Source organism: Somniosus microcephalus, chromosome 12 (assembly GCF_052327205.1).
Source record: "Somniosus microcephalus isolate GS21.2 chromosome 12, FLI_Smic_1.0, whole genome shotgun sequence".
Taxonomy (NCBI): domain Eukaryota; kingdom Metazoa; phylum Chordata; class Chondrichthyes; order Squaliformes; family Somniosidae; genus Somniosus; species Somniosus microcephalus.
The window spans coordinates 108,300,545-108,319,781 of record NC_140998.1 but is presented as its reverse complement, the minus strand read 5'-3'; the positions used below and the strand labels follow the sequence as shown (position 1 = coordinate 108,319,781).

At 44.1% G+C, this 19,237-nt stretch overlaps 1 protein-coding gene across 6 annotated transcripts in view; it reads right to left on the bottom strand.

Moving 5' to 3' along the window:
* Positions 1 to 19,237, bottom strand: part of strn3 (striatin, calmodulin binding protein 3) — a 254,149-nt gene that overhangs the window by 145,341 nt on the left and 89,571 nt on the right. For all 6 annotated transcript variants that reach the window (XM_086003414.1, XM_086003408.1, XM_086003412.1 and 3 more), the window contains exon 2: positions 3,419 to 3,522. In XM_086003414.1, coding sequence (XP_085859540.1) covers positions 3,419 to 3,447 — 29 coding nt within the window. In that variant the 5' untranslated portion in view covers positions 3,448 to 3,522. The remainder of the gene's footprint in view (positions 1 to 3,418; positions 3,523 to 19,237) is intronic.

Below are 19,237 nucleotides of genomic sequence, written 5' to 3'. Positions count from 1 at the left end.
CTTAGTGGACTCTTGCCTTTTTTGTAGAAAGGTGGAATGCAGAATATGAAGGTGCATAACTTCTTGGGCAGAGTAGCAAGGCTGCCTTTCAGCAAATTTGAGAAATGAAGCAAATCCTTCTGCAACTTTAGCCCAAGAAATCTTCTTCTCTTCAGAAATCTCATCCTCTTCACTTTCCATCTCACTTTCCTTTTCTTTCTTTGGATTGGGCAGCACGGTGGCATAGTGGTTAGCACTGTTGCCTCACAGCGCCAGGGACCCGGGTTCAAATCCGGCTTCGGGTGACTGTGTGGAGTTTGCACATTCTCCCCGTGTTTGCGTGGGTTTTCTCCGGGTGCTCCGGTTTCCTCCCACAGTCCAAAGATGTGCGGGTTAGGTTGATTAGCCATGATAAAAAAAAATTGGCCCTTAGTGTTAGGGGGGATTAAAATATGTGGGGTTACGGGGATAGGGCTTGGGTGGGATGGCTGTCGGTGTAGGGACCGGGTGCTAGGGTTTGGATGATCAGCCATGATCTCGTTGAATGGCAGAGCAGGCTCGAAGGGCCGAATGGCCTACTCCTGCTCCATGTTTCTATGATTCAAAACATTCTCAATTATTTCATCATCACTTAGCATATGCACAACAGCAACTTCTCTATCTGCATCAACCCACTTATCACTTTCACTGAGGTGATGTAAAGGGTTTGCTGGGCCTACATTTTTCACCATGCCAGCCATTTCCATTATTGTACTCCTCTTGGGACGAACATTGAACCCATGAAATTCCTCCTCTGAAGAAGAACCTTCAGCAAACATTACAGAAGGCCACAATTTACGCCAGGCTTGTTTCAAAGTGTGACCTTTCACCAAGTTCCAGGAACATGCAGCATTAAAGATGGCATCTTTAAGATTGTATGCCTTCTGAAATGCGTGAATATTGTCATCTTGGCTTATCAGTTTATGTAGGAAGTCTTTCTTGTAATGACACTTGAGACTTTGGATAACGCCCTGGTCCATGGGTTGTATGAGAGAAGTTACGTTTGGTGGCAAATAAATGGCGAAAATATTTCCCGAAACCAACTCTGATTCATGCAGATGGGCTCTACAATTATCAAGCAATAAAATGTATTTGCTATCTTCAGTTTTCCCTATTTTACGGAAATGTTCCCTCACAGATGGAACAAAAATATGATGGAGCCAATTCGAAAAGATTTCCTTATCCATCCAAGCATTTCTTTGAGCTTTGTACTCAACAGGTAAGTGCCTCACATTTTTAAATGCACGAGGATTTTTATACTTCCCAATGACAAGAAGTTTAACCCGGTGTGATCCAGCAGCGTTCGCACATGTTAGCACGGTTACACAATCTTTATTTTTCTTGTAACCTGAAGCATTGGCCTCACTAGCCCCAGCGAGCGTTGATTCTGGCAAAAACCTCCAAAATAAGCCAGTTTCATCAGCATTGTATATCTGTGCTGGCAACAAATCATGTTGCTGCACAATCTGATTGAAATAATCGCAGTATTCTTCTGCGGCGTCGTGATCAGCTGATTTCTTCTCCCCGGAAATATCGAGTCGTCGTATCCCATGCCGTAACTTGAAGCACGTTAGGCATCCCTCAGAGAAAGCACACTTGTTAGTGAGCTCCATCTTTACGTAGAAATCCTTCGCTTTCTCAATTAGCATGGGTCTGGAAAGTGGAACACCCTCTGAACGCTTATGAGAAAACCACTCAAAGCACGGTATCCAGCTCTTCAAGCTTAGGCTTACGAAGCGTACGCCGTTTCTCTACACTCTTCGATGTCTCCAAACTTGAATAAAACTTGCAGCTTATCCTTCTGCGATTCATGTCGTAGATTGTTGATGAACCGATTTTGAATTCATTCATAATGTTGATACGCTTCTCTCCCTTTTCTAGTCGTTGGCATATGTCAATTTTCTGTTTTAAAGTTAACACCACTCTCTTCCTTTTGCTTGGACCAACTTTTGGGATTTCCATAAAGCAATGCAATGACTACCAGCAGCGTGGGAGACACACAGTACCCCTGTAAAATGGTGGATCAGAAGAGACTACCGGCAGCGCGGGAGAGTCAGACTCCTGTTACAGAGGTATTGAGGTGTTCCGACTTCCAACAGTGCCAAGAAGCCGAGTAGTGGCAGTTTGGAGGACTACCCCCACTGACTAACTCGGCCACCGCGGGAGACTCGGACTCGGCAACATTGCCGGTTATTGAGGTGTTGTTTTCGGAGTGAGAATTTTGCCGGTTAATAGAGAATTCCGGATATTTAGGTGCCGTTTAAACGAGAGTTTCCTGTATATAAATGCAAGTTCTTTCTTTACCTATTTAGAAACATCTCCTTTTCTTACTTCAAGGAGACTTGCCAATTTGGGCCTTGGCCTCATTTCCGATACACTTTCAAACATCAGTTATGGGATAAACCACAAATATACTAGAGCTACCCAACTCAATTCAATTCAATGTCCTGGGAGCCTATCCAGAGACATCCAACTCCAGAAAACTCTAATAGTATGCAGCAGTGTGCTTTTCCACTGTCCCAATTTTATTCAGTTTGTGTATAATTTCTACAGACAAATTTCTGTGTTAATGATCTATATTCATATGTATCGCAAAATGGGAAATTTTCAGTTAATTTAATTTTATTACATTCATGTCAGACTGGATTCATATGAACTTAACTTACCACGAAAACGAAAACATCTGGTGTCCAGGTACATAAAATAACCTATATTCACCAAGTAATCTTCAGTGTTATAAAGGGAACTGTTCACAATTAGTAACAGCCATTCATCAGAGCCAGCTCCCACAGCACCTGACAGGTGAACATATTTCCTGTGGCAGGTATTTCTCCCTTTCTCGATTTGAGCCCTACTCAAATCAAGTCTCCTTGCTCCTGCTTGCACTGCAGTCTCTCTGATCCCAATCCCATCACTTTCAGCTTAGTGTCCTGCACTCTATGACTTCGTGACTGGTGCTGTAGCTCATTCGAAGAGTGCATCTGCTCTCAGTAAGTTCCATTCTTCTATCTATCCTGGACTTGCATCACCAGTCTCATACACCCCTCTCTCCAGCAGAGTCCCGCACTGACTGTATCCTGCACTGCCGTGACTACACACAGGGGAAGTGACATGAAACAGTGAGCTGGAGAGACACAGGGAGCGAGTGGGAGACTATTGTTCCATTTCTGAATATTTACATAATCTGCATTTATTTTAAAAGTATTTGTACTCTGACTCCGTTTGGTTCTATGAATAATCTAAAGCAACAATGCCTCATTGACTTATAAACAACTTCTAGGGCTGGACCGTAAGATGCAGGTATGTAATATCACTATGATGAGCACATGGCATTGTGCTCAAGAGTTTTCTAGTCACTAGTTGAAAATCTTCAATACAAACAGTACACCAAAACACTCACCTTTCTTGTTTTAAAGCATATTCTAACATTTTTATTCTTCTTACAAGGTCCTTCTTTAAATTTTCCTGACCTTTCCTTTCTCCTTGTAAAAATGCTATCCGAGCCTGTAAATAAAATAAAAACAAAGTTAAATAGTGATGCGCTATCAATTACTCATAAAAGACTGAGAGTTAGAAGAGTAACTAAAGGCTTTTATTAACAACAGAATGGAGGTCTGCCTCGAGTGGTCGACCGGTCCAGAAATACAAAGGGCTGGGGAGCAGTCACCTTTATACTAGGACCTGTGGGAGGAGTCAGCCGAGGCATGTCCAGGCATGTACACAGTGGAATACAAACAGGACAAACAGGAATACAAACAGTGGTTTACCACAAATAGCGAAACCAATACCTCAAATGTTTTTGCAACATAAAGGTTTTTTAAACCTCAAAAATAAGGAAGGCAGCTATGATTATAGAACATTGACACGCCTGTTAAATATCATCTGTGCTGTGGGGGGTAAAAGAAATGCTGCTTTCCCTCAGGCGAGAGTTGCAATTGCTTCAAAAGTGTGAAAGACTCTTGGCAATTGCACAACAAGCACTTTAGTCAGGAGTACAGGATGGCCCCACTTTAAGCAGATTTTATCTGTATGCACTGCCTTTATTGACAATGGCCATCAAAAAGCAAAAAATCCTTATTCTGCCAGCTAACACCACCAACAGAGGAACACTACTACTCCTTTGCCCACCTAGTGTTCTGAAATCCTTAAGATAATTTAATCATTCTTCTCCTCTTTTCACCATGGACATCCAATCCCTCTATACCTCCATCCACCACCAGGATGGCCTGAGAGCTCTCCGCTTCTTCCTTGAATGGAGGCCCAACCAGTCCCCATCCACCGCCACCCTCTCCGCCTGGCTGAACTTGACTCCACTCACTTCCTCCAAATAAAAGGTGTTGCTATGGGAACCCGTATGGGTCCCATCTATCCCTGCCTTTTCATGGGATATGTGGAACATTCTTTGTTCCAGTCATACTCAGCTCCCCTTCCTCACTTCTTTTTCCTGTACACTGATGACTGTATCAGTGCAATTTCCTGCTCTCGCCCCAAACTGGAAAATTTCATCAACTTTTTTCCCCATTTCCATCCTTCCCTCACCTTCACTTGGTCCATCTCGGACTCTTCTCTTCCCCATCTCGACTTCTGTCTCTATTTCTGGGGATGGCTATCGACCAAAATCCACTATAAGCCCACTGACTCCCAGAGCTACCTTACCTACACTTCCTCCCACCCCGCTCCCTGTAAGAACTCTGTTCTGATGATGCCACCTTCCATACCAGTGCTTCCAATGTCTTTTTCCTCAACTGAGGTTCTCCTCCACCGTAGTTAACAGGGCCTTCAACCGTGTCTGTTTCATTTCCCGCACTTCAGCTCTTACTCCTTCCCCTCCCTCCCAGAACCACAATAGATTTCCCCTTGTCCTCACCTTCCACCCCACCAGTCTCCACATTGTACAGATCATCCTCTGCCATTTCTGCCACCTCCAGCATGATCCCACCACCAAACACATCTTCCCCTCCCCTTTCAGCATTCCGAAGGGACTGTTACCTCCGTGACACCCTGGTCCACTCCTCAATCACCCCTAATACCCCCTCCCATTCCCACGGCACCTTCCGTGCAAGCGCAGGAGATGCATCAACTGCCCTTTTACCTCTGTCCATGGTCCCAAACACTTTTTCCAAGTGAAACCGCAATTTACTTGTACTTCTTTCAATTTAGTGTACGGTATTCGCTGCTCACGATGCGGTCTCCTCTACATTGGGGAGACCAAACGCAGATTGGGTGACCACTTTGCAGAACACCTCTGTTCAGTCCGCAAGCGTGACCCCAAGCTTCCGGTTGCCTGTCATTTTAATTCTTCGCCCCACTCCCATCTCAGCCTCCTACACTGTACCAATGAAGCTCAACGTAAGCTCGAGGAACAGCACCTCATCTTTCTATTAGGCTCTTTACAGCCTTCCAAACTCACTGAGTTCAACAGTTTCAAATTTTAACCTCTGCTCCCATTGTTTCGGATGGCAGCTGCTGCTGCTGACATATTTACACCTCCTTTAGACACATCATTTGTTTCTTTACACTTCCCATTACCATCTCCTTTTTCCTTGCACCATCATCCCTTGTCATTTAACCTCTCCTGCCTTCCACCCTCTTACAGACCTTCCCTTTTGTTCTTTCCACCCCTCCCCCCTTTCCCTGCCTCTGTATTTGTTTAAAACCTGTTACATTTCTAACTGTTTCCAGTTCTGACGAAAGGTCACCGACCTGAAATGTTAACTCTGTTTCTCTCTCCACAGATGCTGCCTGACCTGCTGAGTATTTCCAGCATTTTCTGTTTTTATTTCAGATTTCCAGCATCCGCAGTGTTCTGCTTTTGCAGATATGTAGCTTTGTTGGATTTTTAATTTAAGTGTAGATGAGGAATCATTTTAATGAAACATTATTGCTGTACAATTATTTTTGTTAGGAAATTATTACACTTCACAATACACTTGGCATTAATCCTCCTATTGAGATTGTGTAAAAAGGCCAAGCATATTCCTGCACTGCGATCCAGCTAGCTATCTTGCAATCAATGTACACTGGATTGATGCTGTTTGGACACTATAGTCTTTTGCACTAACAGTAAAGCACACTGAAGAGAGACACTATGCTGAATCACGTGCAAAGTCTTTCTTGGATGTTGTGAAAGAGTGGGATATGCAAGGTGTTGTGTATGTACCTTTCAGGGAAGAACTGGTTTTAGACTGCAGTACCAGCAGTGACCACCCCTGTATAAAAGGCCCTAGCAGGCTTCTGTATTTCAGTCTGACGTTGCCCTCCTGTTCAGTAAAGTACCTGTTAAACTATTCTCCCGAAGTCCGTGTATTATTGCGGCGCGGACTTTACAGTGGCGACGAGTAAGTTCGAACTCACCTGCAGTGTGGCATCATCTCACGGGGATCTCGCCCTGAGAGGAGGTTTCTTGGAGGTCGTAGTCTGAGCAACGGGCGTCGACCACGGACAACCGCCCAAAGAATTCATCGGTGTTCGGAGAATTGCGGGAGAGACTGTGGAGAGCTGTGCTTGGCTCCCAGTTAAGGTGTTCCAGCAAATCGTGCTGGTAACAGGTAGTGCGCTGACCCTTCCGGACTGCGGCGGGCTCAAGCTCGATCGAGCGGCTCTACAAAACGGGCCGCGCAGCGTCGCCGGGAAAAGAAAGAAAAAAGAGAGGGTGGAGCGCACAGGGTGCGGTCGGTGCTCGAGAACCGGGCAGCGGAGAGAAAATAAACGGGGGGAAGGAAAGCGAGACGCGCCGAAGCCGCGGGTCGCCGCCATTACCCTGTAGAACGCTAGGAGCAGCGTGGCAGCAAGGGGAAGAAGGAAAAGCGCGGGAGGCGCCATTTTATCCCGTTGGGGAAGAAGGAAAAGCGCGGGAGGCGCCATTTTATTCCATTGGGGAAGAAGAAGTAGTGCGGGAGGCGCCATTTTAAATCACCCAAGATGCCGAAAAGTGGCAGTATCACTGCTTTCGACAACGAGGTAGAAGACTGGCCCACGTATGTGGAAAGAATTGAAGTGTACTGCAAGGCAAATGAGGTGGCCGATGGAAAGAGGGCGTCGGTATTATTGAATTTGATGGGCGCGAGTACGTACGGCCTATTGCGGAATTTAATTACCCCAGCTAAACCAATGGAGAAAAGTTTTGAGGAGATTGTTAATATCTTACAGGAACACCTAAACCCTACACCGCTGCTGATAGCAGAAAGATTCAAGTTCCATAAAAGAAACCAGCACAAAGATGAGAGCAATGCTGACTATCTTACGGAACTACGCAAGTTATCGAAGCACTGCCAGTTCGGAGCAGGACTGGCAGACACCTTACGGGATAAGTTTGTCTGCGGGCTCCAGAGTGAAGGGACCCAGAAACGACTACTTTCAAAAAAGGACCTGACGCTAGAACAGGCTTTCAGCGTGGCAGTATCCTACGAAGCAGCAGCACGGGGAGCTGTGGAAATACAACAGAAACCACAAGATACAGCGCTAACAAAATGGCGTATGGAGCCGAAAAGTGCTATCGCTGCGGCAGAACAACCCATGAGAAGGACTGCTGGTTTAAGGACAAAGTATGCAGGCAATGCAGAAAAATGGGACATATAGCAAGAGTCTGCAGGTCGGGAAAGAAAACCAACACGACAAGAACTACTAAGGAACAGTACAGGAAAGTAAAGAAACTGACAGATAGTAGTTCAGAAGATCAGGAGAGTGATAAGGACTCCGGGAGCAGGAGACTAAGTTGTCTAAAGTTACACAACGTGATCGCAAAGAAGGATCACCGAACCATTTGGGTCACCCTCACGATAGCAGGGTCCCCAGTAAAGATGGAATTGGACACAGGATCAGCCCTAACTGTCATGAATCGACGAGACTATGAGCGGCTATTCTCACACATACCCTTAAAGGACACGTCCATTGTATTGAAGACATACACGGGGCAAAAGGTCTACCCCAGAGGAAAAATAAGGGTGCCAGTTAAATATAACGGCAAGGAAACACAGGAACTATATATGTATATACTACGAGATGGAGGACCACCATTATTGGGACGTGAATGGATCCGAAAAATACAATTGGATTGGCATTCCATTCAGGCGCTAACTGTGACTGACAAAAAGGATGATGACGTCGCACCTGGACGTCCGTCACAAATTCTATCTGACGCGGAAGAGGTGTTCCAACAAGGACTTGGGACTCTAAAAGGAGTAAAGGCAACCATAAAGATTGAAGATAACGCAAACCCCATTTTTTTTTTTTTTTTAAGGCCAGACCGGTGCCATACGCGATCCGCCCAGCCGTTGAAGCTGAACTGGAGAGTCTGGAGCGTTCGGGTGTGCTGTCCAAGGTGGACTGGAGCGAGTGGGTCACACCCATCGTTCCTGTAATGAAGAAAGCATTGAGCAGCACGCCTGGAGAGCCAAAGAAGGTTCGCATCTGTGGGGACTTCAAGGTGACTGTGAACCCAGTCCTGCACACAGTACAGTATCCACTTCCGCGGATAGAAGATATTTTCGCCTCAGTATCTGGAGGGAAACGTTTTACAAAGATTGATCTGGCCCAAGCGTATCTACAAATGGAGGTGGAAGAAGCATCTAGAAAATACCTCACGATAAACACTCACAAACGCCTTTACCAGTACAATCGACTGGTATTCGGGGTAGCATGAGCCCCGGCTATTTGGCAGAGGGCAATGGAACAAGTCCTGCAAGGGATCCCGGGGACCCAGTGTTATTTGGACGACATCCTGGTTACGGGCGAAAATGACAGTGAACACCTTGCCAACCTGGAGCAGGTGCTCATGAGATTACAGAAATATGGGCTACGAGCCAACCGCCCCAAATGAGAGTTCTTCAGGAGACAAATCTCGTATTGTGGCCACATGATTGATGAGGAAGGGTTGCATAAGTCGCCGGACAAGATTGAGGCTGTAGTCAAGGCTCCAGCACCGGAAAATGTGTCGCAACTGAGGTCGTTCCTCGGGTTGGTGAACTACTACCATAAGTTCTTGCCAAATTTATCTACAATTCTGCACCCACTGAACGCCCTGCTGCAAACTGGAGTGACATGGAAATGGAGTGATGAGTGTAAGCGTGCCTTTCAGGAATGTAAATGCCTAATCACTTCAAAAGAAGTATTGGCCCACTACAACCCAACACTACCGATTCGGTTGGCATGTGATGCGTCACCCTACGGCATTGGAGCGGTACTGTCACACAAATTCCGTGACGGTTCAGAGAGGCCACTAGCCTTTGCGTCGCGCTCGCTAACCTCAGCCGAGCGTAACTACGCCAAGATTGACAGGGAGGCCCTCAGCCTGGTGTGGGGGGTGAAGAAGTTCAATCACTATCTGCACGGGCAGAAATTCACCCTACTGACTGATCATCAGCCCCTGGTCTCCATTTTTAACCCAAAGAAGGGCGTTCCGGTGATGACGGCGCAATGGCTGCAAAGATGGTCACTTTTTCTAGGGGCACATCAGTACGACATAGAGTACAAGGGTACGAAACAGCATGGAAACGCTGATGGGCTGTCGCGCCTACCGTTGCCTACGGTAGAAGAAGCACCTGCAGTGGACCCTGTTGAGATATTCCATGCGACCATAGTCGAATGTTTGCCTGGTACAAACTCGAGTATAGAGAAGGAAACCCGAAATGACCCGACACTCTCTCGGGTCTATGATTTGACGGTGAAGGGATGGCCAGCATATGGCGACTCACTGTTGCCAGCATTCTCGCCAAGGAGAGAACAGCTGTCAGTGTGCCGGGGAACCTTGATGTGTGGATCCCGAGTGGTAATTCCACCCAAGTTGAGAGATAGAGTGCTCAATGAGCTTCATGAGTGTCATCTGGGAGGGGTAAAAATGAAGAACTTAGCCAGAGCGTTTGTGTGGTGGCCGGGAATCGATAGAGAAATCGAAGAGATGACCAAGAGCTGTACAGGATGCCAGAAGGTCCAAAACGCTCCACCACAGGCCCCGCTGCATCCATGGGAGTGGCCCTCATCTCCATGGCAACGGGTACACATTGATTTTGCTGGTCCATTTATGGACTCAATGTTTCTAATCGTTGTGGACGCCCATTCAAAATGGCCAGAGGTCATTCAAATGTCCTCCACCACCACGGAGAAAACTATTGCAGTCCTACGGACCATCTTCGCCAGGAATGGGTTGCCAGAACAGATTTGCTCCGACAATGGGCCAGTTTGTGTCTGAGGATTTCCGGAGGTTCCTGAAGAATAATGGGGTGAAACATTACACATCTGCCCCATATCATCCAGCCACAAATGGATTGGCTGAGAGGTTTGTTCAGACCTTTAAAAAGGCCATAAAGGCAATGTCTAATGACGACATACCACTACAACACAAGGTGGATAGTTTCTTGTGTCGCATTCCGGTAAGCAAACATGCAGTAACCAACCAAGCTCCAGCCGTACTGTTCTTCAACTGAAGGCTAAGATGTCGCCTGGATTTGCTCAAACCAAACATAAGACGAGATGTTGAGGATAAGCAATTCCAGCACATAAATGAGAAGCCAACCCAGAGCTTCAAGATAGGGCAACCAGTCTTGGCCCGCGACTACCGAACAGAAAAATGGCAGCCAGGAATGATATGCACACAGCAGGGACCACTAATGTACACAGTGGACGTTGGAGAGAGCATTGTGAGGCGCCATGCTGACCAGATTCTAGAGTCACAGGAACAAGCCAAACCCGTACCACAAGAAGGTGCACCTGGTAATCAACCCGAAGTACAGATTGCGTCTACCTCAGAAGCAGTGGTATTGGAAGCTGACAAACCAACCAATGACAATGAACCAGAATCAGCTCCGCCGCAAGAACAGGATACTCGAGAAAGGCGCTATCCAGTCAGGATCAGGAAGCCTCCTCAAAGACTGAACTTATAATGATTATTTCAGTTGATGTATATAATATCCAGAAAGTTGTAATTAGTTATTATTTAGTTGTTAAATGAATGTTATGTACTGTTTATCTAAAAAGGGGAGGAATTGTTGTGTATGTACCTTTAAGGGAAGAACTGGTTTTAGACTGCAGTACCGGCAGTGACCACCCCTGTATACAAGGCCCTAGCAGGCTTCTGTATTTCAGTCTGACGTTGCCCTCCTGTTCAGTAAAGTACCTGTTAAACTGTTCTCCCGAAGTCCGTGTATTATTGAGGCACGGACTTTACACAAGGCAAGGTAACAATTGGTACCAACAATGCACACAATATGAAAGCCAGCAGCCTGGTGTACAAACTACAGAAACGAAACCACCAAAAAAGAAAATGAACCCACTTAGCAGCAGCCGATTCAGAGGGCGAATATAAAGGAACAAAGTCAACCAACACCGCTTTGGATTATTACAAAGCAGATCCAGTTATCAGCATGGAAAGGTGGTCGAAGCATGTTGGTGCCCATGAAAGTTTAGCAAAGCCGGTGACAAAAGTGCCTTGTGAATGGCTTTGCTCACTTACGGATCAGATTATAAATAAACAAGCAGCATTATCGCCCGAAAACAGAAATAAGCTTCTCCATCTAACCAGCTGGCTAAATGGTAGCAATAAATAGGACTGTAGTTCTTTTTAGACTCAAAGGCTGTGATGCATTTGTTCTGCATGTAGCTATGTAAAGCCTACCAATTTTCCTTTTTAATTTGCACTTTCGGATGGGATGACTCAAAAGTTTTAATGTTCTCTTCACAATAGACAACTCAGTTTGAGTTTTTCTATGGAATTCTGTATAAATTATTAGGAAACTGTAAAGAGGGATCAACAATATACGAGCCCTGAAATAGAACGTGGCTTTAGTGCTGGGTTGTTGTTTGGATGATAATAGCATCAGTAATAAAAACAAACTTGAAATGGATATAGTAATTATATCAATTAAATATACAATTAAAACCAAAATTAACATATTAATTCTTTTTAATCGTCAGATTAATCACTATTATTTTTTTAAATTGCTTAACAGCTCTAAATTTCCACCTTGCTGTGAGCATCTGTATTTCCTGGCAATGCTCTGCTTTCATTTACATTTTACACCTCTTGTTCTTTTCCCCAAGAACATATTTGCTGTTAATTTTCTAACTAGACCTATAATTATCAAGCAAGGAAAGATAACACTTACAACTTATCCCAATGGAAACTAAGTTGTCAGCAGGGAAAGATGAAAAGCAACAGCTGGCTTAATGCAACTGCTTTTCAAAATCTACATCTGTTGAATAGACTGAAATCACTCTCTACATTTACACCATCAGCTAAATGAAAACATATTTCTTCTGTACTTGTAAACAATACAGGGGGAGGGGGCGATTTCAAAACTTGGCTGTTTGGAAGCTGCAGAAGTTCCTCACTTATTGAGAGTTACTGAATGCAGCACATAAAGAGATGGCATTTAGACACTATCAATTTCTTCACTCCAACACACATTAAGCCCAAGGCATCTTTTGGTTTTTAAATAGGGCAATATTTCAAATTGTCACTACATGACATTATAAAGATAATTAAGTTACCGAGATAGAGATGTATTCGATGCCTCAAAGGCCCTCTGAAAAACTTGCACTCAAGAAGCGCCATCAGATCTTAACCAATCCACTGACATTTTCCTCCTGGACATACTGGGATTTGTTGCTTATAAATAGGTAATTGTCAGTGTAAAGGTTAAAGTGAACTCCACGTACATTATACAGCAAAAAAAAGGACAGTGACAACAGAACACAAAACTTTCTAAAAGTTAGGGCCCTTGCAAAAAAAAAAAGAGTAAAAGGTGAATACCAACTTGTAGTAAGGATACAAAAACCTACAAAAATAGAAAGTAACATGTGCTGCATTATTGTAACTCTTCTCGTGATCTTCTTAAATATCACTCTCATCTTACAGTATGGAATGTGAAGCAATCATTCATCACATCTTATACCTTCACTGTCACTTTTCATTATCAGCATGTCATATCTGAAGAGAATTTAGTATAACTAGTCTCCTGTACGAATATAAAGCTTACAATAAGCATTTAAACAATGCCTGTTCCAAAGTCTCAGTGAGTAGCTGAACCATACACAAGAACAGAAGTAGGAATTTTTTTTTTTTTTTTATATAAACAGAAGTAGGCCATTTAGCCCCTCAAGCCTATTCCGCCATTCAATTAGATTATGGCCGATCTGTATGTTAACTCCATCTACCCGCCTTGATTCCGTAACCCTTCATAGCCTTACATAACAAAAATCCATCAACTCACTTTTGAAATTTTCAATTGACCTAGCCTCAACAGCTTTTTGGGGGAGAGATTGCCAGATTTCCACTAGCCTTCCTGATATCACCCCTGAACAGCCTAGCTCTAATTTTAAGGATATGCCCCCTTGTTCTGGACTCCCCCACCAGATGAAAATAGTTTCTCTCTATCTACACAATCAAATCCTTTAATCATCTTAAACACCTCAATTAGATCACCCCTTAATCTTCTAAATTCAAGGCAATATAAATCTAGTCTATGCAACCTGGCCTCATAATTTAACCCTTTTAACCCCAGTATCCTTCTGGTAAATCTGCACAGCAGCCTCTCCAATGCCAATGCATCCTTCCTGGCCTTTTGTACCTGATCACTAGCTTTGTGATTTCTGTACTTGGACACCTAAATCTCTGCTCATCCACAGTTCATAGCTTCTTGCCATTTAGAAAAATACTCTGATCTATCTTTCTTAGGTCAAAAGTGAATGATCTCACACTTTCCCACATTGAACTCCGTCTGCCACAGTTCTGCCCACTTACTTAATCTATCAATGTTCTTTTGCAACTTTATGCTCCCATCTACACTATTTACTGTGCCACCTAAATTGGAGTCATCAGCAAATTCAGATATATGGCTCCTATTCCTTCAAGTCATTTATAAATAGAAGTGAAAAGCTGAGGCCTCAGTACAGATCCCTGGGGGACACCAGTAATCACATCCTGTCAATTTGAGTACGTACTGATTATCCCAACTCTCTGTCTCCTGCCTCCGAACCAATTCCCTATCTAAATTGATAGGTTGCCTCCAATTGCATGCGCTCTCATTTTTCTTAACAGTCCCTTATGTGGAACCTTGTCAAATGCCTTCTGGAAGTCCATATAAATAACATCCATAGACACTGCCTTATCTACCACATTAGTTAATTCCTTAAAAAATTCAACTAGGTTTGTTAGACATGATTTACCCTTTACAAATCCACGCTGGCTCTCTCTGATCAGCTCATATTTGTCCAAGTGCTCAGTCACTCTGTCCTGAATAACAGATTCTAGTAACATCCCCATAACTGACATTAGTTAACAGGCCTATAATTTCCTAGTTTATCTCTCCTACCCTTCTTACATAATGGGAGTGACATTGGCAGTTTTCCAATCCAAGGGGACAATTCCTGAATCGTGTGTGTTTTGGAAGATCATTACTAGCGTTATCAACAATTTCTTCACCTACTTCTTTTAATACCCTGTGGTGGAAACCATCGTGTCTTGGAGATTTGGCTATCTTTAATCTCATTAGTTTCTACATCAACATTTTAAAAAAAACTTATAACTGAATTTAATTAGTTCCTCCCCTTGATTTATTTTTAGTTTTCTTTTTATCTCTGGTTACTGTGAAGATCGATACAAAGTAGCTATTTGGTAAGTCTGCCATTTCCTGATTTCCAATTACAGTATCACCTGCGTCTGTCATTATGGGGCCCACATTACACTTTCTCTTAATACAGTTGTAGAAACCTTTAGTGCTGGCCTTGATGTCCCTCACAAGCTTTGTCTTGTATACCCCTTTTTTCGGCTCTTACCACTTTCTTTGTATCCCTTTGCTGTTGTTTACATCTCTCCCAGTCCACAGGATCTCTACTTTTCTTTGCCTTTGTATAAGCCCTTTCTTTTCGATTTATACTATTTCTCACTTCCTTTGTTGACCAATGTTGTTTAATTACACAGGTAGAGTTCTTGGCCTTTAGGGGTATGTACAGGTCTTGTAATCTACTAAATACTTTGTTTGAACACCTCCCACTGTTCATCATAGTTTTATCCGTTAATAGTTCTGCCCAATCTATTGTGGTCAATTTCTGCCTCATCCCTCCAGTCAGGCTTATCTAAATTTAAAACCTTGATTCGTGACTCATCCTTCTCCCTCTTAAAACTAATATCGAATTTCATCATATTATGGTCAGTGTTAGTTAGGTGTTCCATTACCGTTAGATTATTGACTAATTCTGTCTCATTACTCATTACTAAATCTAAGATGGCCTGTTCTCATGTTGGTTCAAGAACATATTGTTACAGAAACCTATCCTGAATATACTCAAGAAATTCACTGCCTTTGAGACGAGAGCTGTTCTGCTTCCCCCAGCCTATGTGAAAATTGAAGTCTCCCATTATAACTACTGTACTGTGGTTTTGCAACAAGCTTCTCTGATCTATGCTGAAAGTGCAGATGAGAGAGCATTGGGTAAGGACAACGATTGGGCTTGACTGAAATGCCCTCCATGGTTAAATTGCTTGCCGCACTTATGAAAATTGCTATTCTGGATGGCAGATTCAAGACATCTATTGTGCACTGAAGTTTGTGGCAAACAATAAGTGACCCTTCAGGTAAGACTAAGCAAGAAAAACGACATTTAAAACATATTCCAATATATTTTTATAACAACATTTTTCATGTTGTCTATACAATGATCATCAAATCTATGGATTAATTGTCTTCCTCTTCACTAGTTTAAAAAATCTCCTTTCTATTTTGTTATTTTTTTACTTAATTTCTCACCATATTACACTAAATCTTGCTTGTGAATCACATTCCACCATAAAAAATTCTACATAATTGCACTGGAGCAAGATCATTTTTCCCCAAGATACAGCCACCATGGCACATACTGAAAAGATAATGGTGTTGTTTTAAATGTTGCATATTAAGCGCGGAGTAGATTACCATACAATGCTTTGAAATATTGTGACAGAATGGTTACCTGCACACTCCTGCAATTCCATTTTCAGAATGCTGACCCTTCATAAGGCATGGACCCCAAGAGATCACGCCTTGCTTCACACCTGTGCCCATCTCTAATAGCTCCGCTCCCAGCCTTCAATTTTCCTTTTATTTAATTTTCCTCACTTCCAAATCCAGCCCAACTACTCAAATAATTCAAACTAGACCCAGCGCTCACACTCACCCTAAACCTCAGCGCTGGCCTCCACCCAGACCCACCTCTTCCACACCTGAAGCACGAGAGACAGTTTGATCTCCTCAGCCCACAATTAACGCTACAAAGGAGCCACTAATTTATAATATTAGCATTTATCACTTCACAAAGTCTCAAACACTTCACAAAACAAAGTCGACGTATTTAAAGTCCAATGTATATTGCAAGATTCATCCGAGAGGGAATTCTGAAAGGAGTAAAATATGAAGCAAAATGGTTGTGTGAATGTTACCAGACTGCACATTCAGGAGCATAAACAACAGAGTCTCACCTCTCCAGAAATAGTTTTTATCTTATGGATTTTATTTCATGCAATCTGATTCCTGAATTTATGCACAGTTTTTTGTTATTAAACTGCCTGGTAGAGGCGTTGGCAAGGTGAAATGGCTGTGCCTGACATCAAAGGTCTGCGCTATAAAGAGAAAGGCAGCGCAAACAGCAACAGCAGCGGCGAGAGGAGCGAACCTGGGATAAAACGGCGAGAGCAGAGGCAGCGCTATAAAGAGAGACGCAGCGTGAACAGCGAGAGGAGCGAACCTGGAATAAAACGGCGAGAGCAGAGGCAGCACTATAAAGAGACACAGCACAAACAGCGAGAGGAGCGAACCTGGAATAAAATGGCGAGAGCAGAGGCAGCGCTATAAAGAGTGATGCAGCGCGAACAGCGAGAGGAGCGAACCTGGAATAAAACGGCGAGAGCAGAGGCAGCGCTATAAAGAGTGATGCAGCGCGAACAGCGAGAGGAGCGAACCTGGAATAAAATGGCGAGAGCAGAGGCAGCGCTATAAAGAGTGATGCAGCGCGAACAGCGAGAGGAGCGAACCTGGAATAAAACGGCGAGAGCAGAGGCAGCACTATAAAGAGACACAGCGCGAACAGCGAGAGGAGCAAACCTGGGATAAAACGGTGAGAGCAGAGGCAGCGCTGTAAAGAGAGACGCAGCGTGAACAGCGAGAGGAGCGAACCTGGGATAAAACGGCAAGGAGTGACGTCACAGGGCAGCAGATAGGTAATTGGTTGGTGAGTATTACAGTTTCTTTTAGCCTCTAAGCTAGGGAAGTGGGTTAAACTGTAACTTGCTATTACTTTACTGAATTAGTAACTTAAACTAGATAAACCAATTAATTAATTAAAAAAATAATTGATTGAAAAAGTATTAACTAATCAATAAATAAAAAAGATTAGATAGACATGGCAGGGCATTTGGTGTGCCGTAACTGCAGCATGTGGGAGTTTGTGGAGACCAGCGAGATCCCGAGCAACCACATCTGTAGTAAGTGTCTGCAGCTCGAGAAACTTTGGCTCAGAGTTGTTGAGCTGGAGTACGAGGTGCAGACATTGCGGGGCATCAGGGACGGGGAAAGTTACCTGGACACTTTATTCCAGGAGGCAGTCACACCCCTTAGGTTAAGTAGTACTTTAGAGTTCGTCAATAGTCAGGGACAGGAAGGTGTGACCGCGAGTCAGGAAGGTAAGGGGACCCAGGATACTACATGGAGGAATATCAACAGAAAATGCTGGAAAAACTCAGCAGGCCAGGCAACATCCGTGGAGAAAGAAATAGAGTCAACGTTTCAGGTCGAAACCCTTTGCTATCGTACTACATGGAGGAGCCTCAGCTTGACTTTGACCAACAGGTATGAGGTACTTGCTACCTGTGGGAATGAGAACAAGGACTGTAGGGTGGATGAGTGGACTGTTGCATTTGTGCTTGTAATGGGGCAATTCTACTAACTGTTAGATACTTTATGCATCGAAGGGCTAATGGATGGTAGAGTTGTACAGAAAACGAGCTGAACCTGTGTGCTTAATATAAGCTTCAGCCTGTCTAGCTGAGGACAATAATACATTTCAAATATTAGCTCCAATAAAATGGTTTAGAGCTACTTAAAAGTAAAAAGTTGAGCTTGCATAATGTGAATTTGCCTATTGTTACAATTGACCAGGGCACCATGGTGCAGGAGGCCATTCAAGTGGGGGGAGTGAAATGGAATGTGGTAGTGGTAGAGGACAGTACTGCAGCCGCGACCGAGAGTTCCGAAGGTTGTGTTGCTGCCTGGTGCCAGGGTAAAGGATGTCTCCTCACGGCTGGTGAAGAACTTGGAGTGGGAGGGGGAGGATCCAGTTGTCCTCGTCCATGTAGGAACCAACAACATAGGTAGAACTAGGAATGAGGTTCTGCTGAGAGAGTTTGAGGAGCTAGGGTTGAAATTAAAAAGGCAGAACCTCAGGTAATAATCTCTGGACTGTTACCTGAGCCACACGCAAATTGGCATAGGGACAAACAGATTAGGTTAAATGCGTGGCTCAGAGTGGTGTGGGAGGCAGGGGTTTCAGTTCATGGGGCATTGGCACCAATACTGGGGAAAAAGGGAGCTATTTCGTGGGGGTGGGCTCCACTTAAACCAGGCTAGGGCCAGTGTCCTGGCGAATCGAGTAACTAGAGCGGTAGATAGGGCTTTAAGGTATTGACTTGGATAGAAAACTGGTTGGCAGACAGAAAGCAAAGAGTTGGAATAAACGGGTCTTTTTCCGAGTGGCAGGCAGTGACTAGTGCGGTACCGCAGGGATTGGTCCTTGGACCCCAGCTATTCACAATATATATTAATGATCTAGACGAGGGAACTAGATGTAATATCTCCAAATTTGCAGACGACACAAAGCTGGGTGGGCGTGTGTGCTGGGATGGGATGCCGAGAAACTCCAGGATGATTTGGACAGGTTGGGTGATTGGGCAGAAGCATGGCAGATGCAATATAACGTGCATAAATGTGAGGTTATCCACTTTGGTGGCAAAAACAGGAAGGCAGATTATTATCTGAATGGCAATAGATTGGGAGAAAGGGAAGTGCAACGAGACCTGGGTGTCCTTGTGCACCAGTCGCTGAAGGTAAGCATGCAGGTGCAGCAGGTGGTTAAGAAGGCAAATGGTATGTTGGCCTTCGTAGCGAGAGGCTTTGAGTACAGGAACAAGGATGTCTTGCTGCAGTTATACAGGGCCTTGGTGAGACCACATCTTGAGTATTGTGTGCAGTTTTGGTCG